Raw genomic sequence first — 26,430 nt, 5'->3', positions numbered from 1 at the left:
CTCAACAAGGGGGTTAATCAAGAACACTATTAAGTGGTTTCAACATTTAAAGGGGGTGACATGTTCATGGTACATCCCTTAAGTGGCAGGTGGCAAATGATATGGTATTGGAACAGAGTGGGGATCAGGGGAATCATTTAGACCACATGTCGTGGTACAAGGGTAGCTATAATAAGGGAAGCCTACACTTGGGTATATGAGTGTAGGAGGGAGAAAATCGTGGTACATGAGTTACCCTGACCTTTGTTTCTCGACCCTTCATCATATGCCTTTTGCCTTTGATTGATTTTTCTTGATAACTAATCGGGGCTCCAGGGGATGAGAGCATGTTGTGTAATATATAGCAATGGATACTCCCTTAAGGTGAGGTAGTTCATTGCCTATTAGGGTTGGGACAATGATGGGTTCTTTAATGATAGAGGGGGCTCATCTTAGGGCCCATAGGAAACAGGGTGATGGCCATGAGTAAAGGGTAGAGCTCATGTTTGGCTTTTGCCCACGTGCTAAATTTGTATGTCCTGACCATCTTTTGCATTTTGTGGTACGTTTCCTGTTGAGAGTAGCCAATTATGTTTTTTCTTTTCTTTTTAGCTGCATCAACCTCTTAGCATCATTTTAGGCCCGACCCAAGGTGTGGACAACGGGAGGGGTAGGCCAACCCTATGTGGACCCATGTGGACCCAAATGGGAAATATGATGAATGGGGTTAAAATGAGTGGAAGGGGGTGATGTATATGGTGTCGGGTGGCGGGACGTTCCAAGCAAAATTGGGATCACGCAACCAAAATCATGATTTCCCATGTAGTTCCAACCCTAAAGCCAATGGCCAGTAAAGGAGATCCCACGGGACTAGGATACAGTGCTAACTATAAAATCCGTTAATGGAGAGAACAGTACAAACCTAGCCCACTCTTTTCGTCGAATCCCCCCACCAATCCATGCCCAAAAGCGTCCATGACAAGTAAGAAAAATCACTCAACCATACCAATGAAAAGCCATACCTTCGGGGTCGGGAGGCCCACCTTCAAACATACAATGAGAACAAGTGGGCCAGGGACCACATGGATGGCTTAGGTGGCAGAGATAATGGCACATCGAGCTATCTAGTGGCTGCATGAGGCTTTGGTTGTCGGCTGAGAACAATCTAGGATAAAATTTTTCTCCTATATACACTACCCACAGGTGCTGGGTAACAATTCTCTCCTCTATTCATCTTAATATCCTTGAGTTGATTCTTCAATGCCAGGATTTGACTCAAGTTGTTTACTTGATACATTCCAATCAACTTGTTATATATTTCCTCATAATTCTTTAACTTGGAGACATAAGTGATGAGATGGTCTCCAAGAGAATCAAGGATACTCTATTAGCCTTGAATTCTTTGTTCTTGAATTTGGCCTTGACAACAACATTCAAATTTTCTGGTGGTTACGTTTCCTCACCTTCCACATGTTCCAATACATCATGTTCTTCAAGAGTAATATCTAATCTTGCCTTCCATGGACCAGAATTCGAAGCATCATTCAACTGCTCTCCATTCTTGAGGTAAGAAGAAGACATCTTCGTCAAGTCAAACAAATTTCAGCAACAAGTAAGATCTCTTTGAAGTAAAATTTCTGGAAAGAAGTGACAACTCTTATCTTCTTGGGCAACAAATTTGAGCAGCAAGTAAGATCTCTTTGAATTGAAATTTCTGCAAAGAAGTGACAACACTTATCTTCTTGAGCAACAAATTTCAGCAGCAAGCAAGATCTCTTTGAAGTAAAATTTCTGCAAAGAAGTGATAGCTCTTATCTTCTTGGGCAACAAGTTTCAACAAGAAGTAAGATCTTGTTGAAGTAAAATTTCTGCAAAGAATTGACAACTTGTATCTTTTTGGGTTTGTTTTCACCAAAGCTCTGATACCATGTTAAAACTTTGATGTTCTATGCCATAACAATCACTTATTCCAAAACTTCTTTCTGCTACAATATTAGTTAACCAATTGTAGATGGAACATAAACCAAATGCACAATAGAAGATAGCCAAGGACAAAATGGGACATGAAGATTTTAGGTTCAATGACCAGGGAAAAACCCACAAGGGGAAAACCCAACTAGATTCTTCTTCTATTAGATATCAATTTTTCAACAGAGATCAAGAGAATGAGTAAGCTCATCCAAATCTGAACAAGTTGTAGCATGAAGATCACTGGTAGCAGCATTAGATGTAGACACTGAATCATCCTTTCCTTCATCTGAATCAACACTGAAACACTGAATCAACCTTGGCTCACCAAGTTCTTCTCTTACTCTCCAAGTCTCTCTCTCTCACAATCTTCTTCAAGTTTCTTTAACTCTCTCTCGATATCAAATTCTTCTTTCACAATGCACAAGTAGTAAGAAGATGAGATGATATGAGATACAAATATAGGAGCATCATCAAATTCTTGTCATAAAGGACGAGAAATACAAATGCCTTGAGGAAGAGTAACATATGCCATTTAGGAAAGTGTATTTCATGCCATTAAGGAGAGAAATGCATGCCGTAGTAACTTATGCCATTAAGGAAAGGTACACATGCCTTAGTAACTTATGCTATTAAGGATAGGTATGCATGCGTTAGTTAAGAAGAGTGTAACATATGCATTAAAGAGAGTGTAAGAGGAATCTTTTATGACATGCCTTTAATGAGTGTAAGAGGAATATGCCATTTCTTTAATGAGTGCATGAGAGAGAGAGAGATAGAGATACGTAGTGCTATATGAGACATCATGTTGAGGTGTGAGGTGATGAAGGTAAGGTGACCTGTAATTCTCTTTAATAATAGTATCATAATAACATTAAGGAAAATAATAATAATATTGATGATTAAGTCGAGATTGAACTGTTAAGATTGGTTAATGATAATTTAATTGATTTTCTATCAACTATACTTGATTACCAATTGATGCAAGGTGATTTACTATTTTTGGAAAGTCATACTTGAGATTCTAGACATGACTTTCTAATTTTAGAAAGTCGCTCCAAAATTGTCAGAAATGAGTTTTTATTTAAGGAAATTCATTCCCTAGCTTGCAAATTTCAACATTTTTTCAATTGCTAAAACCTGTTGCTTTCTGTTTTAACCATACTGCTTCAATTCTAGGGCACGTCAGGACCAAATATCTGTAGCTCATAACGGGGATATATTAGTGACACTCAAGAATGTGTAATGTCCCCAATTTTGGATTACCTTGTGATGTGGTTAGGGGAGATTTCTAGAGCTTGTGTTAGATAGGTCATAGGAGTGGGATTACACCATTGGTGGCCTCAGAGGGTTTTGGAGGAGTTTTATGGGCTCCGATTGGGATCACTTGCCATATTTAATCATTAGGATCCGTTCTGCATAGTTGATTTTGGTTCAGTTGCATTTTGACAACTCCCTTATAACAAGGTTATTATCAGGGATAATTTAATTTTTTGTGCTTGAGTTGCTATTTGGGGTTTGATTATTTGGAGGAACACCCTAGTGTAATAGCTTGTTGGAATCATAACAAAAAGAGTTCGAAGGCAAGATGATAAAAAAGGGTCTTTGGAGTGCTAGAGTGATCATGGTGGCGAATTATGTTGAAGGAAATGTAACTAGGTTCGGTCTTCATAAATGTACTTTTGATATTTGTATTTATTCAAGAAAATAAATATTATTTTTATGATATATGTCAATGAGTTTCTTGCTCATTGAAATAGGTTTAGCACTAGTTAAAGTGCTATAGGTGAGTCAAATAGTCAAAAGAAAAAGGTTAAAGACTTTAAGGGCATGTTACACCTTGTATAAATATGTATTAAAGTCAAGATAATACCTCCAAGAAAAGTCAAGTCTCCTCCTATGCCAAGGCACCATCAAGAAGCTCCTTCAAGCATGCAATACCTCCAAAGAAACCATCTTCAAGTTAGCCTGCAAACAGGTGACAAGTCGACCTAAATGGAGGGACAATCCTCTATATATAGAGGTTGTCCACTCCTCTATAATGCATTCAATCAGCTCTGAAATATGTAAAGGAAAGGAGGCAAAAGAGGAATGAAGGAAGATGAAGTAAAGGGTCTACAAGGGCAACGAAGTAAGGAGGAAAGAACAGTGAAAGTAGGGGATTGTTTCTAGGGCTAGAAACAGTTACACGTGCGAGGAGGAGGAGGAAAAATCTGCGGATATGACAGCAGGGACAAACAATCCATAATATTGTGTTGTTTGGGTTTGAAAGAAGGCCTGCACACGAAGGAATCTATCTAGCGAGGGAAAATGACCCTAATTCCATAGGGTACCTCCCACACGTGCGAGAATTAGGGCTGCACTATTGTCATAAAAACACTCCCTTGACAGTCATAAAAGTTCATTGGTTGGCTAAGAAAGTGAAGGGATCATCATAAGGGAAGGGTCTCATCAAAGGCATGTCTTTTAAAGCAAGTATAATAAGAATTACCAACAATTGGAAGAAGAACGAAGTGCTGGAAGAAGGAAGACAAAGTGTCGGAAAACAAAGTGTCAGAAGAAGTGCTGGAGAACGAAGTGCCAAAAGAAGTGTCGGAAAACAAGGTGTAGAAAGAGGAAAGGACTGTTGTTCTTGGAGGATATTCTTGTCAAGGGTCTAGGGTTTGGCATTGATCAATAGAAGCTTCAATAAGAGAAATTCACTTAAGGGTTTTCCTCTCAAGAGAAGAGACGTTTTAGCCCTGGCAGAGAGCCAACATCTTGTGTTCTTGTTATTATGTTTTGGTAGTAGTTTGATGAAGCGCACACACATGCATTAATAATAAGACGAAGAAATATTAAACCAACAAGAAAAGTAAAAAGAGTCCACAAATTGTTATCAAGTAACGAAGAATCACACTACACCCATTTGCCCTAGATTCTTCAACATGGTATCAGAGCTAAGGTGACACATCAAGGAAAGGGCATATCAAGAACACTCATCAAGGGAGAAGCATCTACAAGGTTGAAGCATCAAGCCTAGAAGTCTCAATCACTTCAAGGACAAGAAGGGTCTACAATCCATCATTCATCAAGAAGGTCTACAATGCTAGAAGAAGAGCCTTACATAAAGGCACCTACAAAGAAGAGCAGATTGAAGTAGGACCTACATCAAGCTACAATTCATCAAGCAAATCTCGTCATCTAGCAAGTCCACTTGGAGAAGGCAACTTGAAGAACATCAAAATCCAAGGAAGGCAAGGCATCAAGTCTTCAAGGATTGAGCAAATCCATTACATCTCAAAAATGTATCAAGTAAATACATGTCTCCTTCTGAATATACATCAATGTCTTTTTGTAAGGAAAGCAATAAATTGGTAGGTACCAATAACTTTCTTGCATGGAAGAAGAGGACTGATCTACTTCTCAAGCAGAATGAACTCTTAGAACATGTCAAAGGGAATATCGCTATCCCTGCTAAGGAACAAACTCAAGCCTTAGCCAAGTACAATAAGGATGAGACAAGAGCTCAGAGGATTATGATAGAATCAATCAAAAACTCTCTCATTCCTTATGTCTCCAAATTTGAGACATCAAAAGAAATTTATGATAAGCTAGTAGAGCTATTCTCGGTATCCACAATTGGAGAAGTAATTGTTGATTTGGGGTATCATCGGATGCACCCTAGCCACGAAAATTGGTAGAGAGGCTAAGGCACATGAGATCTCCAATATCCAAAAAAGGTTTGTGCAGATTCTAAAGAGTTTGGGAGATATTAAAATAATTAATATTTTTAATGGAGTCCCTAAGTCTAAACTTAGGGAAAATAAAATATTAATGTGTATTAATATAAAATTGTGTTAGAATGGTCCAAAGTCATGGATCAAGCCAAATCTAATCTTAGCCGTTGATTAGGGACTTAATCTTGGCCGTTCATTTGTCAATGAGAAAAGTATAAGAGGAGGCTTGAGGGTCACTTGGAGAATACATTGAGGGAGACCAGTCAGTTCAATTTCTAGAGCGGGGTTAGCTGAGAAATTGAATTAGTGGTCTGTTGAGCAGTCAGGAGGCAGCAAGTACGGAGCAGAGAGGCGGGATCAACCATTGGAGATCAGCGCTGAGGCAGGAGAGGCAGACGCTAAGGCAGCAGAAGAGTGCGTAGTCACTTGTTGGGGCTGCGTGAGTGACGTAGAGAGGCCCAGGGCTGACACAGTCAAGTAGGGGTTGACGTAGAGGGTTTGAAAGCCATGCAAAGGTTAGCTGGGCTGATGCTGGGATTGGGAGAAGAAGTGGAGAATTATTTCTCTTTGTGGGTAGGCCAATTTGGCACCTTGTTGTACAAAAAAATTGCTGAATAATAAAATCCTCCCTTGCTGCACCGATTTTCCCACATTGGGTTTTTCTGGGGACTATTGTCCAAAATATCTGTGTCAATGTGTTAATGCTTGTGCATATGTTTGTTTTCGTATTACAGTGTGATGTCTGCAACAATATTTATTTTAATGTTTATTGAAGTAATTTCATAAATAAACTTACTGTGGAATAAGTAGGAAAAATAAATCAGTTGCTGCAGTGATAGAATTTTCACATGGTATCAGAGCAAGTAATTAGAGACAGAAAGGGAAAATCAGTTATGGGTCGAGACCATGATGCAAAGGCCTCCACGTCAGGGAACTCACATAGATTTTCAGAAGATTGCACAAGAGAAAGAGATTTTGATTTCTCTATGTTGGTTTCCAGGCTGGAAGAAGTGGCGTGTATGACTAGTGTTGCATCATTAGAAGTATGGTATATAGACAGTGGAGCTTCGTAGCATATGACGGGAATCAGGGAGTGTTTCTCAGAATATCGAGAAGAGAAGATGAACTTTCAGATCACCATGGGGAACAAGGCAAAGTGTACTCCAGTAGGGAAGGGTACCATATTTTTTCAAACAGAATCAGGAGAATGGTTCCGTGCTACAAATGTACTGCATGTACCAGGATTGGGGATGAACTTACTTTCCATGTCGCAACTACAAGGCAAGGGCTATGATGTCTACTTCATCAAGGAGAAGGTATATGTCAAACAACCGAGTTGGAAAAGGAAGGTGCAGATCGGGATCAAAAGTAATCGGTTGTATAGATTGCAACTAGAATCACCAATGGCACTAATAAGCAATCATGGAGACAAGGACTTGAACGGAGTATGGCACAAAAGAATGGGTCACTTGCAGCATGGAGCCCTGAGAATTCTCAAGAGCACTGTAATAGGAGTTCCGGATCTGAGTATGGAATGAGATGATGTATGCAGGGGATGTGTTCTAGGAAAGTATGCCAAGGAAACATTTGCTAGGAGCAAACACATGGCCAAGAGTGTATTAGGATTGATACACTCTGATATCTGCGGACCTATGTCTGTCAAAGCTCTCATTGGTGCTGAGTATTTCCTTACCTTCATTGATGACCACTCAAGGAAAACCGAGATTTATTTTCTGAAAACCAAGGATGAGGTTTTATGTCAATTCAAGAAGTTCAAGTCTCTAGTGGAGAATCTGACTGGGAAGAAAATGAAAGTTTTGCGCTCAGATAATGGTGGAGAATATGTCGATAAGGACTTTACTGATTTTTGCGCTAAGGAGGGCATCAAAAGAGAGTGGACAACTCCATATATTCCAGAGCAGAATGGGGTAGCAGAAAGAAAGAACACGACTATTGTAGAAGCAATTAGGGCTATGATGTATGATCAGGATATGCCAAAATTCCTGTGGGCAGAAGCATGCAACACAGCAGTCTATGTTTAGAACAGGACTACTCATCGGGGGCAAGATTACTCCAGAGAAAGTCTTCACAGGGAAGACACCTGAAGTTAGTTATTTCAAGATATTTGGGAGTTTGGCATATTGTCGCATACCCGAAGAAAAGAGGAAGAAGCTGGATTATATTGCAGAAAAGGGGTATCTGGCAGGATATAGTGAGAACGCTATGGCATACAGAATCTATCTTCCAGGGAGCAGGAAGGTAGTAGTATGACGAGATGTAAAGTTTATGGTGGACAGGGCTTTCAGAAGATCTCGCGAGATGCCTTCTGAGGAGCAGTTGAAAGAGGAGCCGTTTGTTAAGCCTCTTCAACCAACATAATTAAAGAATTCTTCCTCAGGACAGGGAGATTCTCAGGATGAGGAGGAGCGAACAGAAGCACTTGCTGGCAGAACTAGCAGGGAACTTTGTCAGATTCTGCGAGATGCAGAGGACTTCATCGGTGCGCGAAGAAACAATAAGAAGGAGCGAAAATAGCTAGATAGATATCAGGCATTAGTAGCTCAGGATGGAGACGCTGCCAGTTTCAAAGAGGCAGCTCAACATCAGGTTTGGCTAGATGCGATGGTAGAGGAATACAACTCCATAATGGTAAATGGTGTCTGGGAGGTGGTGCCAAGACCTAAAGACAGATCAGTGGTAGGTTCAAGATGGATCTACAAGATCAAATACGTTGAAGACGGTAGTGTTGAGAAATACAAGGCCAGGTTTGTCGCTAAGGGGTATGCTCAAAAGCAAGGGATTGACTATGAGGAGACCTTCGCCCCGGTAACTAGGTATACATCTATTAGGACCGTGATATCTCTTGCAGCCCAGATGGGATGGGAGATCCATCAAATGGATGTCAAAACAACATTTCTGAATGGGGTAATAGAAGAGGAGGTATACATTGAACAACCAGAGGGCTTTGAAACTCATGAGAAGAAGTCTCATGTATGCAGATTGAAGAAAGCCTTGCATGGGTTGAAATAGGCACTAAGAGCATGGTATGGTCGAATAGATGGCTACTTGCAAAACATGGAGTTTGTCAAGAGTGCCGCGGATCCGAATCTCTACTATGTGGTTGTAGATCTTAGTATTGTATGTGGATGATCTCTTTCTAACAGGGTCATCCAGACTCATTGGGGACTGCAAGAAGAATCTAGCCACATAATTCGATATGAAGGATTTGGGATGAATGCACTACTTCCTAAGGTTGGAAGTTTGTCAGCAGAAGGGAGAAATCTTCCTTGGGCAAGGGAGGTATGTTACAAAAATCCTGAAAAGATTCGGGATGGAGGACTGTAGACCTATGGCTATGCCAATGATCACCAATTGGAAGAAGATTGATGCATCAGAAGACAAGGATGTCGATTCCACCCTATACAGGTAACTCATAGGGTCGCTGATGTATTTGGTCAATACCAGGCCAGACATTTGCTACTCTGTCAACACCTTCAGTCAGTTCATGGTGGAACCAAAGAGGGCGCACTGGGCAGCAACCAAACATGTTCTCAAGTATGTACAGGGAACAGTCGATTATGGACTCTTGTACACCAGGAGTAAGGATATCAGATTGAGTGGATTTACTGATGCTGATTGGGCAATAAGTTCAGTGGATCGAAAAAGTACCTCTGGGTACTGTTTCAACATTGGGTCAGGAATGACCTCCTGGTGCAGTAGGAAACAAAAGTTTGTGGCTCTGAGCTCATCTGAGGCAGAATATATGGTAGCGAGCACAACTTTGTGTGAGGCCATATGGCTTAGAAAATTTCTTGTGAACCTATTTAGAAGGAATATGGAGGCGACGAGGATCATGTGTGATAATCATAGTTGCATCAAACTCTCTGAGAATCCAGTGTTTCATGATAGGGCGAAGCATATTGATATCCGGTGTCACTTTGTCAGGGACTATGTCCAACGAGGAGCTGTACTGTTGAGCTACACTCCTACAGGAGAACAGGTGGTGGACATCCTCACCAAGGCCCTTGGAAGGACAAAAGTTGACTACTTCAGGGAAAAGATGGGGATGGTAAAGAACCCGTTTCAGTAGCAGAAATGGGAGTGATAACTGCAAGGATGCAGAGGGAGTTGCAGTGCGGATGTAGTGTTGGGAGAAAGGACCAACAACAGCATGGATGTAGAGGGAGTTGTCGTACAGATGCAATAGTGGCAGTAGTAGAGCCATGGGTAGCAGTATATAGGATGCAGTAGTGCAGAGGATGTTGGGCAGGGAGGCTTAGCATCAGCACAGGGACTGATGCCGGATGATCAGGGTGATACTTAGTGAGGAGTATTACTAGAGCACAATCCTCGCTAAGAGGGAGTGTTGATTTGGGGTAACATCGGATGTGCTCTAGCCACGAATATTGGTGGAGAGGCTAAGGCACATGAGATCTCCAATACTCAGAAAGGGTTTGGGCAGATGCTAAACAGTTTGGGAGATATTAAAATAATTAATATTTTTAGTGGAGTCCCTAAGTCTAAACTTAGGGAAAATAAAATATTAATGTGTATTAATATAAAATTTTGTTAGAATGGTCCAAAAGTCATGGATCAAGCCAGATCTAATCTTAGCCATTGATTAGGGACTTAATCTCGACCGTTGATTTGTCAACGAGAAAAGTATAAGAGGAGGCTTGAGGGTCACTTAGAAAATACATTGAGGGAGAGCAGTCAGTTCAATTTCTTGAGCGGGTTTAGCTGAGAAATTAAACTAGTGGTCTGGTGAGCAGTCAGGAAGCAGCGAGTACGGAGTAGAGAGGCGGGATTAGCCACTGGAGATCAGCGCTGAGGCAGAAGAGGCAGACGTAGGGCTTTTCAGGCAGATGCAGAGGCAGCAGAAGACTGCACAATCACTTGTTGGGCATGCATGAGTGACGTAGAGAGGCCCAGGGCTGACGCAGAGGGTTTGAGAGCCACGCAGGGGCCAATCGGGATGACGCTGGGATTGGGAGAAGAACTGGAGAATTATTTCTCTTTGTGGGTAAGCCAGTTTGGCACCCTGTTGTACAGAAAACTTGCTGAACAATAAAATCTTCCCTTGATGCACTAGTTTTCCCACATTGGGTTTTTCCAGGGACTGTTGTCTAAAATATCTGTGTCAATGTGTTAATGCTTGTGCATATGTTTGTTTTTGTATTACGGTGTGATGTCTGCAACAATATTTATTTTAATGTTTATTGAAGTAATTTCATAAATAAACTTATTGTGGAATAAGTAGGAAAAATAAATCAGTTGTTGTAGTGATAGAATTTTCACAGTAATATCTCTGGGAAATGAATGTACAAGATGAAGATAACAAATGAAGGAATAGCTCCCTACTTCATGAAAATATCTGAAATGAGAGATCAACTTTAAGAGATTGGGGAAGTCATGTCTGACAGAGATATGACAAATGTGGTACTCAATGCTCTACTTGAGGGATCAGGGACAAGCAATCCATAATCTTGTGATGTCTGGGTTTGAAAGTAGGCCTACAAGGCCTCCCAAGACAAGAGAAGAAGCCTATCTATCTAACGAAGGAAAAGGACCCTAATTCTCGAGGGTACCTCTCACACGTGCGAGAATTAGGGCTGCATTGCTGTCATAACATGCCTCCCTTGACAGTCATGAAATTTCATTGGTTGGCTAAGAAAGAGAACCTAGTTATATATTTCAATAGTCCAACTGTCGTCTAAGTCACCTCCAAATTCAAAAGTCAACAAAGGTCACATATGCCTTCCTGAAATTTCGGCCCATGAAGTTTCAAGCCTCCTTGAAATTTTTCTCCTGAAATTTTGGGCCTGCAATGATCTCTGAAATTCGTCCTTTTCTTCACAGAAATTCCTCCACTTGTGCGAGCTCTTTCTCTCCTACTTTTTTGTCCTTTTATGCATTGGTTAGGTGTGGAAGATATGCATGAATGATGATGAATGTATGTCCTTCAAAGTGATCGAATTGTCAGTTGAAAAGTGTAAATACTAGATAGGTTTAGTCATGATTACAAATAGGTCATTATGAAGAACGAACCTAGTTACAATTTCCAACAAGATTTCCACAAAAGAATAAGTAGCCGATGAATGAGACAAGCTGAAGCCTATGATTATCTATCCTTGGTTGAGAGGGAGTAAGGATCTCCTGCCTGGTTGAGAGTGAGTGATGATGGACACCATATTCTCCATGTTTCATGCACTAGGCCAAGACTAACAACCATAAGTATAGTGAAGGAACTAGTAGGGAGAATGGAGGATTGGATAAGCATCTGGGGACAATACTCCTTCAGGATCAGGAATCCAATATAGGAGTAGTCCCGAGGACTGATACTCCTTGAGGATTGGGAATCCGAGATAGGAGTAGTCTCGAGGACTGATACTCTTTGAGGATAGGGCAGGGTATCCAAGATATGAATACTCTGTAAGGACATACCTGATGAGCATCCGGATGGGGTATGTTCTTTGAGAGGCGATGGTGGTGGTGTCCAAATGTATGCTTCCCAGCATTGTGCTCTAATCTAGTGGAGAGTTAGAGCTTGTCAGTCAAGGCCTTGTTATTTTTGTAATTGACAACGCGAGTTATGATGTTGATGCTTGATGATGCTTATCATCCGAACTCTTGTAATGAGAATATTTCAATTTGAGAGGTATCCTTGTATTATGTTGTGTAGTTATCAATGCCTTCCTAGTTAAGAGGGAGTGATGAAAAGTGTAACTAGTTTTGGTCTTCATAATTATCATTGTACTTGTATCATTATGTATTTTATGTAAACAACAAAAAAAGAAGAAAAAGAGGAAAAATTCTTTATTATTATTGTTTCATTATTTAGGCATGTTCTTCATGCTTCTAGGATTTGTTGAGTCAAAGTCCTATTTGGACTTGCTGTAGAGGAAAGGAGAAAATGATTTTCAAAATTTATTTTGGGTCTATTCACCTCACACTGCCAAGTTTGCCCTCTAGGATGATAAGTTGGCTCACTCAAAAGATGTCTTTTCGCATGTTAGAAAAACCATATATTGGCATACGTCCTCCACCAAATGTGCAAGCAGTTCAATGCTTTTTGTGGTGAGTTCTGAGGCAAGGAGATGCGAATTTCAGAGGATTCATTCTTGAGAAGAAGTGTGAGTTCCTGAGGTTATACTTCTACAAAGAAATGCGAATTTCTTGGTTATATATATGAGATAATGTGAGCTTTTTGTGATGATCTGAAACGATGCGAGTTTTCTGTGGGAGATAATCTGAAATAAAGCGAGGATGATTTGAAATAAATACAAGTTTTTTGTGATAGATGATCGAAGATAAAAGCGATTTTCTTGAGGCATATGAGATGAAATTGTTGTTATCTCTTGTGATCGATATTGATGAATTCTACCATGATGATGCAAAATTTGGAGGGCTTGACTTGGTATCTGGGAGGCTAGATTCTTGTGTTAATCTTGGCTTTTGGATTTCTCACTTTGATCTGATTCTATTAGAAGAGAAGTTGGTTGGGTTTCCCCCTTGTGGGGTTTTCCCTTGCTTGGAGCCTATATTTTGTAGTCATTGTCTTTTGTGATCTTCATGTTTATGTTTTGGTAATTGTTTGATGAAAAAGAACATAATAAAAATAATAAGAAGCCAAAAAACATTCACAAGGAATGATCAAGTATGAGAAATCTAACCTATTATGCAAGCAACATGATTTCTCAACACTGTCCTATATATATCTACCTAGGAGGTCGAATAGGTAGCTCTTGGAGCCCAGGTCAACTTGAGAATTTTGGTGGACTTTGACTGAATAAAATTTTCTTTTCTTTTCTTAAAAAAGTGTCCAAATGGGAACTGACTCAAATAAATTTCTTTTGACTGACAAAATATTATTTTTGACTCAATTAACCCTATAAGCATGAAGAATATGCTTTGACTAGAAATAAAATAGTAATAGTAATGAATATAATCAATGATAAAATTAACATTTCATTACATTATGAAGACCGACACTAGTTACATTTTTCAACACATAAATATAACTCACTCTCATTTGTGAGAGATCATCATCATCACTTGGATTCTTCTCTTGTAAAGGAACTCACAGTTTTTATTTGGAAGAAGCTATTGGAGTTTCTTTGATGCATTTTGACATTTGGGGCTGAAATTTTCAATCTTCTTTGGAGCTATCTCAAGATTTGTGGTTAGATATATCATATTGTCATCTTGTAAGTGCTTCTTGTTGAATATTTTCTTGAAATGATGTCTAATATATGGAATTGTTGCAACTAGGTTAACGCTATTGTGCCCTAATTATTGAAAATCATTTTTGGAAAGTTATTTGGTTGGCAATTGTATATGTTACTCATTGTATTACAAATGTTGAATGCTCCTAGTGGATGAAATTTTTTCTTTTGTCCATAAAACTCCATAAATCTTGAGTGGGTAAATGCTAAAGGTTGATTACTAGGGTATGAATCATTAGCCTCCTTAAGGATGATTTTAGCCACTTTATAATTATCTAAGACTACATAGCCCAAATGACTGGGCACTAGTCCGAGAAACTTGGTGATCAACTCCTCTATTCTCCATATTTTCTCCTTGAATTTTCAGCCCCTTTTTCAAGGACGGTTAATTTAAAGCATCAAGTGAATTCCTATAGAGAGTGAATTTTGGGATTCTGTGAGGACAAGACTCTTTCTCAGTGTCTTGCATAGAGGATCTCCGATTTTGGTGGATTTCTCGTGGTTCCTCATCCGTAAATTTTGTGCCCTAGAAGGGAAACCTTACCTTGTTTCTCCTAGACTAAGGGACTTTCTTGAGGGTGTATGAGCATAGTATTTGTTGGAATAAATCGTAAGAAATACTTTCTCCCTTTCCTTGAGCTATTGAGAATCTTGGAAGTATTTCTTCCCACATTTATTCATAAAAGCCTAGGTCTATTGCAAGTATCTCCTAGGTCTCTCAAAGGGAGCGAAGCGCCTCTTTGAAGTGTTAAAACATCACAAAGAGCTTCCTTAAGGGATCCTTCCTCATCACCTAGAGTCTTGACCTTAGGAATACCTATTATTATCATCATATCTAAAACCGTAAGCCTTGATCACTTTGTCTTAAGGCTTTTCTTGGAGAGTATGTTAGCTTCCTTGAAGCATTGAGCCATTGTTGTGTCTCGCCTTGAATGGGCCTAGTGGAATCAATTCATATCGAAACCATTGATCTATTCATTCTAAGTGATTTCCTTCCTACCTGAACTCCTCCCATCGGTGAAAGTCCATAAAGAGGAAGGAACCTTCACTGAGGTGACAACGGGTCATTGTCCCATTGTTGTCACTTAGTCTATTGGTTGTCCCTTAGGTTTTCCCTTCTTTAGGGCCCTGCTAGATTGTGTGGTAACAAATCCAACAAATCTTTAAAAAGGGAGAGGGAGTCACTTCTCAATCATTCTATTTTATTTATATTTTTGGAGAATTGATTTGGCTCAAGTGAGTCTGGTGCAAGGGTTTCGTGTGTGACACTTCAGTTTATTTCAATGGACCTAGAGTGCCACCCTAGTTGGCTCGTGGGGAAGTCACTCATTTGTGTCTAAAGTTTGGAGGTGATTTTGGAGCAGTTTCTAGAGGGTCGAATTTATTTTTATTTTCTGGAGGTTGAATTGATGTTGCTGGGCCGAGTTTTATTTGCCATCATTTTTAGAAGCCCGAATTTATTATTGGCAGTCGAGTTCATTTATTGGAAGTTGAGATCAATTGCCAAGTTCATTTCCCTAAGGTTTGATCAGTTGCTGGAGTCGAATCCCATTTGCCGGAGTTCAGTATAATTGCTAGTGGCCGAGTCTATTTGCTGTAGAAAGGCTGAGTCATTCTTGAAGGCTGAATACATCATTTGTGGAGGTCGATTATTGAAGGCCGAATTGCTCATTATCCTTGGAGGCCGAGTTCATCATTATTGGAGGCCGAATTACTCATTATTCTTGGAGGCTAATTTCACCTATTGGAGAAGGTTGAGTTCCATTGATAGGTCGAGTATTTGCTGGAGAAGGCCGAATTATTTGCTGAGGGCTGTGTTATTTCTCTGAGGCTGAGTTATCTTGTTTCTAGGCGGAATTTGCTTGTTGGGGCCAAGTTATTTTCAGAGGGTCAAGTTATTGTAGCTATTTGGCGTCGCTGTACTACAGGTTCACAAGTCGATATTTGGCATGTAAATGCCTTGATCAAGTTAATAAAATTCTGGTTGTGCCTTAAAATATCTTTGTTGTAAGTGTGTGTTTATTTTGCATACAAAGTGTTCAAAGAAAATCTTGCCCACAAAGTGTTTGTCAAAATTCCTAAAAGAGAAATTTCATGTTTTGGCAAGTTGTGCTAGCGTATTTTAGCTAGTAATATTACAGTGGTATCAAAGCTATTTTTGTGGAGTTGTGTTGCATTTTACCAGTGTTTTTGGAAACAAATTATGTTGTAATATTTTATGGGTATTTTCGGCTAAATAAATAAAAAGGAATATTACAGAATGATAACAACTTTGGGGGAAATCTGCAGGTTTTGAAAACTGCATATGCAAACAGAAAGAAGAAAGAAGATAACTAACTATACAATAGTCCAATGCTTGGATGTATTGCAGATCATGGTCAGGTTGGATTTTGTTTTTGGGTCAATGGAAAATCAAATTATTTGAGCAAAAGATCTTATGAAATATTTCTAAATATTGTGATCACTGGTCACATTTATTAAAGATGAAGTTATTGTTGGAAATATGGTAGCCATGGTCAGTATTTTCATCATGTGGAAAATGCAAATTTTGAATTTAAATTTTTGCCTCCAAATAATTCAAGTCGACCTCCTATTATTGTAATTCGGCTGGTCCCCAAGAGTCACCCATTCAACCCCCCTTCAAGTCTATACAAAGGAGACCCCTACACAAAACCTTGAAAATAAATGGGTGTAAACATTCTACATTTTTAACCTTTTTCTTTGCACATTTTCCCCACCAGTTTTGCCCAAGATCTGGCTAGAAATTTAGAAGGATTGTTGGAATTTGAGGATTCAGTTGTTGAGATTGCATAATCTAAATGTTCAGGGGTTTCTTAGTGCGCTTTGTGAAATTTCTGCTACGTAGAAGCTGCTATTAACTCAATTAACTATTCTTATTACTTATACACAACAAAGTAATTTATCTGCTGACAGTAATGAATAAAAACATAAATAACACCATTCATCAAGTAAAATTTGCATTGGAATACACGAAAAACCAGTCACACAATAACGAACAAAGTTCGTATATGCAACAAAATACTCAGAAGATCTGGTATATGTAAATATCCATTGTAGGACGAGTAATATATATTATATAAGAATTGTTGAATGTACAGAGATGTTTGATTGTTACAAACGAGTCCCGCTTATATACTTAGGCAGGTGTCTCTTCCTTGAAGGTCATGTCCCATTAGACATGCCTCTTCCGTCTTAATCACTAATTAATGTTCACTAATTAATCATGACTATATTTATATTATTTTTATAAAAGTATATTGATAACATTGCCTTCCTCTTCAAAAAGCATTGTCCTCAAAGCTTATTGCTTACAAGGCGTGTCATTTGTATTTTTGTCTTGCATCTTTCAAAATTCTTCGAGTTGTCATCTTCGTTGATACAAGATGATGAGATCATTGGAGTGCTAAATAAAATTGTTGAAGTAAGAAATGATCTAACCATCCTAAATTAATCTTCTGTGGAGCCTTGTGGTTACTGGAAACTTGTGATGAATTGTTATCACATAATTGGATTGCATAAACTTTAGTATTCCTTGGAACATAAGTTTGTTGTTTATAGTCTGAGTGATATAGATACACATATTAATTGAGATGTTTGTTCTTGTGATTTGGATGTCAATAAGGAGTTCTTCTGGCTTGAGTTTCCCTATCATGAGTGTGGCAATTTCCTAATTTTCTTAAGGTACCGATGTTGTTGAGTTGGCTATTGAGTCATCACTTGGAATTTCCATCGTTTGCACTGCAACCTCCGAGTATGTCCTCATTTCAATGGGATTTGGCTTTGTCTGAATTGTGAGATTAATGGGATCTATGTTTGTTTCCTTTTTTTCGACTTGGACTGAAGATTTCGATACTTCTTTCGTGAAAAATTCTACTTTGTTTTTCATTGAAAGAATGGCTAAAACGCTTCAGAAAAATTAATGCTCACTATAACCTAATCGAAGATTCAATCCACCATATAAAAACTAGAGATCCAAGCAAAGTAACCCTTGCCTACAATCTATGAACTTGGAGACCAAGAATTGAGTACTTGCACACACTATGCATTATCTCAAAATAACAATATAAAGGACCACATAGGAAGCCGATAGTCAATACATATGACAGATCAACGACAAGAACACCTTGAGTTGGACCCCAAAGTCTTTTATTATCGTAAAAAGAATAGTTCCCAGTGGGACAATAGTTTACAAAATGCTTCAGCAACAATTCTAGCTAGAGATCAAGATGACTAGAGGCTCAACTGACTCTCTAATTTATAGATAAATCCTCCAAATGGAAAAATAATGGCTAATTTCTTTGATCCTTGTTAAAATAGTCTTGGTCGTTGATAAACACTAAGATCTTTTATTCTTGGCCCTTGATTTGTTATTTTTGAGGAATTTTTGAATTTATTATTTAGTTCTAAAAAAATTGACTTTGATTTAACCACCAAGGTCCAAGGGTCTAAATTTTCTTGAAAAATACAATATTCCCTAGGTGGAGGACCTTTAAAAATTGACTCTTTTAAGACCCATGAATTTTCTATTTGGAGAATTTATTTTCCTAAGACAATTTAACTTGACTCTAATTAATTAATTTTCTGGCTTAAGATTTAATTTTATTTTGCTCGAAAAATTAATTAATTTACACATGAGGGGATCAATTATTTTTCCAACCCTCTAATACATATGATTTTTCATTTACAAGACTCAAAGAGGGAATATACATTTGTCTTAGACCCTCAAGACAAATAACCCATCTGCGACACAATATGATCTAGTAAACCAAGTGATTTGTAATAAAATAATTTAGCCAATTAGCTTAAATTATTCTCAACTACTTTTACATCAGACTCGACTAAAATATTAGGACTCACCTAATAATTCGACGATAAATTTCACCCTAGATTTGGGGGTTTAAGTTGGAGGGAAAAAATTCTTTTGATTAGCGGTGTCGAAAAACACAGGTAATCAGTGAGATTAAAAAACCTCCTAGGATGGAATTCGTCATCAAATTATAGGATTACCTGGATTGTTACATAGACTCAAGGTTTACTAAAATCATTTACAATATATAACTTGCAAAATGGGATGACCATGACACATGGACTGCTGATATGTGTTCTGATCGTTGTTGAAAAATTTGGTACTTCTGCTTCCCCGGAAATTTGACAATTTGATTGCAACAGGCTTAATTCTTAAAGCATGAGCAAATATGTTGAAGTTTACCCCATTGATCTGTTGAAACCAGTAAAGTCTTCTAGTTTTCAATTTAGCAACTCATGTAACTGTCTAGAGAAGGGGTTCTGAAGAAAAGGATGTATAGTTGATTTTTTGGTTAGAGAAGTCCAACCAAACAATACCTTCAAATGAAAAGGGTGATGGCAATTTGATAGACGTGGGAGATTGTGTTAGGGGTGTTTGTTGGATATGTACCTTCAGAGTGAGGGTTATGACAATCAGATGGAGCATGGAGAAAATCCCTAGAATTGAAGCAATGTTGCATTGGTGAAGACATGCTAGGAAAGTTATTCATATTTTGCAATAATCTTTTAGTACACAAAATTAGAGTTGTATTCAATTTTGTAGTAATCTTGTTATACTCGTAAAATTAGAGTGGTAAAGTTTTGAACATTATGTATTGATAAAGGTTAAAATGCAATAATCAGTTCTATTTCATGTGCGAACTGTGGTTGTTAGAGTGGTAACACTCAATAGGTGCTGTTAGGAGTAACTAATGGCTTTTTCACTTTGCATGTTAAATTTGGCTAATATAAATTTATTGTAATTGGTGGTTAGGTAGTTGTACCACCTAAATGACTAAGGTGCTATAAATTTCCCACCTATGGTGATTTATGGTGTGAGAGAAGCATCCTTGGGACATTAACGATAAAGTCATTTATTTATTCTTTTCCTAGTTTTCTCTGTATGTGCACTGTAATTTTGTCACAAATTTCAGGCTTGTTTTGATTCTGTTCTAGCTACATCAATGACATAAACATAATGATATTTTCCCTCAAGAGTATCATCAGATGTTGCTTAGAAGTACAGAGTATATTCTGTGCTTATCTCCAACAATAGATTCTTTTCTTTTGAAATTTTTCGTATTTGCCATTTGCTTGCTACTTAAGTAAGCCAAGTACAAGAAGCTCAAGGAAAAGAACCATTACGAGAAAGTTGTTTGGAAGATTGTGCTAAATATATCTGGCACATTTCATCTTCATTTGGGTATACTAGTGTCATATTCTATTGGATGCAGCATAGCTTAATGTTTTTTGTTGAAAATTCCCACCCTTGGGATAGTCAAAGCACAAAGATACACTTAAAGCTTATGATTACATTTCTTTGCTGAATTGAAGTAATTTCTTGTAACTTATATTTGAGTAAAAAGATTATTGCCAGTATTATGTGACTTTTATATTTCCCTCCAACAAAGTCTTTGGCACTTTGCTTATATAAGTTGAAATTTGGAGGCTTCATGTTTGTTTGTTTCTATTGGAAATTTTTGTTCGTGTGGAGTCATTATGAATATGAAAATGCAAATGGTGCTTATTTTGATGTCATCCAGATTATTTGTTGGTGTTCACTTTTAACGTGTACTTGTTTCAGAACTCCAAAACGTTTAAGGATGTCAAAGGATGTGATGAAGCAAAGCAAGAACTTGAAGAGGTTGTTGAGTATTTGAAGAACCCCTCAAAGTTTACACGTTTGGGTGGGAAGTTACCGAAGGTTGGTATTTTGCTACAAACTAGAGTGCAAATAGCTAAATAGGGAATTTTATCTCTCACTTTGTTACTATTTATTTTTTTTGTTTTGTAATAATAAAATTATAGGTCCTATTTATTTAATACAAGCTTTCTAAGGCATGAGCACAAGCTGCTGCTGGGAGAATCTCCAGCTTGGTGAAAGTAATTGCTCATCAATTATTATATTGCATCTTTTTGGTTAAATTCTTCCTTTAACTATTAATATGAACAATAGATGTATATATCATTTTATACAAAAAATGGGCTGCTTAAGCAGCAACCCCAAATATGGTCAAATCAGATGGGTTTGCAACAAAAAATACCTCACAACAAATCTTAACTTTTAGGGCACATAACAATCCATAACACTATCCATGATAACATAAAGATTAACAAAGTCCTGGTCGTTAGAACTAAATCCCAAATATATCATACATCTAGAACATCAATCAACTAGTAGTTGACAAAAGTCCATACCTTGGGGTGGGCTTTGTTGATGATTGTAGCAACGGACAAATATTCTGCATTGGCTAAGTGTCAAGCATTGTATTCTTAGCATACTTTCTCAATTTATTTAGTTGCTTTTGTAATTTAGCCTATGTTGAACTTAGGAAAAACACATAATTAATTATGTTGGCTGTTGAGCTAAAGAAACTAAGGAAAGGGAAATTATTTACTTTAGTGAATTTGTTTTATTCTCAATCACTAATTTCAAGTGGGTTAGGATTTAATCCTAACCACCCATCACTTTGGAGATTTGGGTTAGGGATTTAGGTCAATTAGAAATTATAAAAGCAAGGCTAAGGAGAGGAGAAAGACATAACAAGAGTGAGTGTAATACCCAGGGCTGAAGAGAAAAGAAGTGTTGTAGCAATGATAGAAAATTCTAGAAGGAAAATTTAGTGGAGGGTAATGTTGAATTGATTTTTAGAGCTCTAGAAATTGCTAAAGATTGCATGTGTAAATGAATTGAGCTATAGAGAGGCCCCACATGTGGGGAGAATAATTTATGGGCCACTCACGTGGAGGGTGTGTGTGAGATTGGCTACATTTGCGAGGTTTTCGAGAGCTGTAGAGGTAGCATGAGTGGAGGAAAATTCACCTCCGTGCAGATCAGGGTTATTAGGGGCATATTTTACAGGCTCTAATTTTGCTATATAAATTTTATATCTCACTATGGGCCATTTGTTGAGTTTTTCTCGCTGCGGTTGGTATTCAAGTCAACCAAATTAAAAGAAAGAAAAATACTATTTTTTGAGTCCATGTCGGCTCCAGTCTGACAGGTCGGCCCCACCATACAAATGGATTTGACCCTTGGTCAAAACCCTCCTACTTTGACCTCTATACATTGACATTTGACCTCTCTCATTTGGAAAGTGATTCAGGTCATCAATTCTTCTGTTTTCTGTCCACATGCGTGGAGGAGAGGGAGACAAGACCAACGAAGTTTGACTTGCATTGAATGAACCTTCTGATCTATTTGACCGCAGTTTAATTGAGGCAGTTGATCGAAAGTCTGGGCAGTTCGTTGAACCTGTTATGAGTGGTTTGACCGTCGTTGATCGAATCTTTACTGGGTAGGTTGACTGGTTTTTTTGAGGTAGTTGCAGAGGCCGAATTTTAGTCTGTTTGACCTGAGTTGACTATCTGTAGTAGAAGGCCGAATTTCTCAGTCTTTGATCAAATTTGGCCTATGTGAATTATGTGGTCAGTTTGACCAAGTTAGATTGGGAAAAAATAGATTGTACATTTGTTGAATTGAACCATTTCTCCTAAGAAAATATTGCTGGGTTTTTCCTAAGGTTGGGTTTTCCCAAGGTAAACTTTTTGTGTCTCTTGTGCATGCTTATTTTACTGTGATCTCTATTGCCCTACTTCATTTATGGTTGAAATTTTCTGAAGTATAAATGTCTAATGATTTGGAATGTGCTAAAGTAAGAACAATATCATCGGAAGTAATTATCTGTAGCAAAAAATTGTGCTTGTCTATATTGCACTTGAAAAATTAACACCATTTTCCCAGCAAGTGAGCTCTAGTTATTTAGATAATAAAAGTGAAGAGTAATTGGAAGGTTATTTGCTGTATGAAAGATTTCCTGTGTGTGCTTCCACTATTTCTTTTTTTGTTAAAATTTCCAGCGTGTTTTAACTTTTATATTCTGTGATTGTAGAAATAATTTTATGGGTATAAAAGTTGCAAGGAAATTAAAACCAAATTTGAAATTAGGAAATTAATAGGCCCATCATGATCTTTCGGGTTCAGTTTGCATCCATCAACAACCCACTAGTAAATAGAAATATACGGCTCTTAGCCACCGTTACCAAATTTGGGCTCAGGGTACTTTTCATCCTTAGATATGGTAAGAATGAGCACTGGAAACTTGTCATTTCGGTAAGTAGGATTTGTCCAATTATGGTGTTGTTCCTTAATAGCAAAACAAGGCTAATGGTGTCACCTTCCAACTTGGCACTAGGATTCTCTAGATCGAATTGAGTGGGTAGTAGAGGTTCGAGTTCTCCTTGCTCATGGTGCATGGGGTGCCCACCACTAAAGTAGAGAAACTAGCATAGGTGGGTCATGCCTAACTCAATTTTCGAAACCTGAATGGAAATCTGTGTATAGTTTTATATGAATTAATGAGTTGTCCTATCATAAGAAGTTCTAGTTGTAACGACCAAAAGTCGTATACGCAACGGAATATTTAAAATACTTCGTAGACAAAGACATCCATCGTAGGGTAGTAATTGTAATTGTATATTGAATAAAAGAATTGATGTATGATGATACAAATGAGAATGAGGGTCCTGTATATATAGCTAGGTAAGTACCCTTTCACTAACGGTTATGTCCTTAGGGACATACCTTTTCATTAATTGCTAACTAATTAATCATTAATCTTATTTGTTGTCTTTTACATTATTTGTGTTTATTTTTATATAAATTTAGTTTGTTAGGTTGCCTTCCCCTTCAAAAAAGCTTTGTCCTTAAAGCTTACTGATCAAGGATCGATTCTCTTCTGTTGATCGACATGAAGAAATTTCAACCCCCACTCCGGTTATCAGTTTTCCGTATCACTCCATGCATTTAGTTTTAAATCCAAGCATGAAAAAAATTCTAAAATCTGGAAATGACAATATTTTTTCTGAAAACACAAATTTAGAGATTTCACAACTGCTGAAATTGCAGAAATAAAACACAACAAAATTATGACAGCCACACAGAAAATAACAGTGATTTTTGGTCAATGTGACCTTGGCAAAACCCCCTACAACTCTTGGGGAAAACCAGTTTGAGAGCTCTTCTTTATTCTGAAAATGCTTTTACAAAGAAACTGAAATACACAGTGAAAATTCCAGCAACCACAAATTACAACTTATCTCGATTTTCATGCTTGAACTCCACCTCGAAAATTGTGCCAATCAATAAACAACCAAAACAAAAATTTTCCAGCAATAAAACAACATTAAATGCTATATGGTCTGCCTCGAAAATCATGCCCAGAACTTCTTGTACAAACTGTACGGACAATACGAGTTTCAACAATACAGCTGCCTCGAAATTCGTGCCCAAATTTGCTTTGAAATTCGTGCCGTTGCTGCTGTCCCTCTTCCTCGATTTTTGTGCTGTACCTCTTCCTCAATTTTTGTGCCTTTCTCCTGTTGTACGGTTTTGCCTTGAGATGGGTGCCAATAAATGTTGTTGTCCAGATTTGTTGAAATGTATTCTTGTTGCTCTCCTTCACTTCCTCACTGCTTAGAAATTTTCTCCTTGCTCTCTCTTCTCTTTCTCTCAAATGCTCATGAAAGAATGAATGATCTTTTCCTCTTCTCTTCTCCTTTTATACTCTAAATGACCTTTTAGGTTACCCTAAGATCTAATGGCTAAGATTCATTTAGATCTAGGTATGAGAATAAATGTGCATTTAATTCTCACTTTCTACTTTTTAACTCACCCACTTAAATAAAGACCCACTTAGCCTTTTATTTCCATAGTCACTTTTTTACTTTCTAATTCTTCGTTGACTTTAATAAAGTCACCTTTAAATTAGAATGTAACTTTACCACTTATAAAATCACTTTTTAAATTAGAATGTAACTTTACCACTTATAAAGTCACTTTTAAATTAGAATGTAACTTTATCACTTATAAAGTTACTTTTAAATTAAATTGACTTTACCACTTAGTCACTTTAGGAGAAAAGTAAAAAATAAATTTGGACACTTTTCCCTAGGCCAAAGATCAAAGCCTTAGGGAATCACTTGTTCTCTGGTACCCAAATTTTAACACTCCCTCTTACCTAGGAAAGTGTTCCTCACCACTCCCATCTTGTCTCTGAAGTAGACATGCTTGCTCCGTGGTAAGGCTTTGGTGAAAATGTCTGCTACCTGCTCATTTGTGGAAATGCACTCAAGCTTGACAACTCCCTTTTGGACATAGTCTCTAATGAAGTGATACTTGATCTCAATATCCTTTGACCTGTCATGAAAAACTGGATTTTTCGTGAGTTTTATGCAACTCTGGTTATCACAGTGAATTACTGAAGGTCTCAATGCCTGACCAAATATACCAAACAACATCTTGCGAAGCCATATGGCCTCACAACTAGCCAAGTAGCAGCCATATACTCTACCTCAGCTGAGCTCAATGCAACTAACTGTTGTTTCTGGCTGATCCACGACACAACTGCCAAACCCAACCCAAAACAGCAACCAGAAGTACTCTTCCTATCTGAAGCACAATCTGCCCAATCTGAATCTGTGTACCCTACCAGTCTCCCTCCATCACCCTGTCTATAATCCAGACCAAAATCCACTGCCCCCTGCAAGTAACGAAGAATGTGCTTTGTAGTGACCCAGTGCACTCTGCTGGGCTCACACATGAACTGACTCATAGTGTTAACTGCAAAACATATATCTCGTCGAGTGTTGACCAAATGCGTCAAACAATTAATCAACTATTTGTATAGAGTAGGATCCACCAACTCGGAATCAGAAGCATGAAGCTTCTTCCGGTTAGTTATCATAAGTGTAGACATGGGTTTGCAGTCCTCCATGTGAAATCTGCTAAGAATATCCACAATGTACTTCCCTTGTTCCAGGAAGAAATTCCCCTCCTCCAGCCACACCTCTAATCCCAGAAAATAATGCATCAAGTTGATATCCTTCATCTCAAACTCTGAAGCAAGATCTCTCTTACCGCCCTCAATGAGTCTCTTTGCACTAGTGATGATCAAGTCATCAACATACAACACCAGAAAAAGAGGCTCCTCACCCACCGCAATGAAGAATAGGTTTGGATCAACCTCACTCTTTATGAAACCCAACTACTGCAAGTATGTATCAATCCTAGAGTACCAAGCTCTAAGAGCTTGCTTCAGGCCATAGAGTGCCTTTTTCAATCTGCATACATGGGACTCCTTCCCATGCACCTCAAAGCCCTTCGGCTGCTCAATATAAACCTCCTCCTGAATGAAGCCATTGAGAAATGCGGTCTTCAGATCCATTTGGTGGATCTTCCAACCCATCTCTGCTGCAATCGATAATGGAGCGAATAGATGTATACTGAGCTACGGGAGTGAAGGTCTCCTCATAGTCAACTCCCTCTACCTTTGAGAACGCTCTCGCCACAAATCGAGCCTTGAACTTCTCGATGTTGCCATTTACAACATGCTTTATCTTGTAGAGCCATCTCGAAGTTACAACTGATTTACCTTCAGGCCTTGACACTACCTCCCAAACATTGTTCTTCATAATAGAAGAATACTCCTCCATCATGGCCTCTCTCTAGACCT

At 38.2% G+C, this 26,430-nt stretch overlaps 1 protein-coding gene across 1 annotated transcript in view; it reads left to right on the top strand.

Annotated features, from left to right (window-relative positions):
* The window catches only part of FTSH11 (FTSH protease 11), a 310,557-nt gene that overhangs the window by 61,533 nt on the left and 222,594 nt on the right, over positions 1–26,430 (top strand). Inside the window, exon 4 of the mRNA XM_089436336.1 lies at positions 20,502–20,621. Within this exon, the coding sequence (XP_089292462.1) occupies positions 20,502–20,621 (120 nt within the window). The remainder of the gene's footprint in view (positions 1–20,501; positions 20,622–26,430) is intronic.

This window comes from Pinus tabuliformis, chromosome 5_2 (genome assembly GCF_031772625.1).
Source record: "Pinus tabuliformis cultivar Carrire ecotype Pingquan chromosome 5_2, CPIR1, whole genome shotgun sequence".
Taxonomy (NCBI): domain Eukaryota; kingdom Viridiplantae; phylum Streptophyta; class Pinopsida; order Pinales; family Pinaceae; genus Pinus; species Pinus tabuliformis.
The sequence above is the reverse complement of the archived record's forward strand: the minus strand, read 5'-3'. Positions and strand labels throughout refer to the sequence as shown.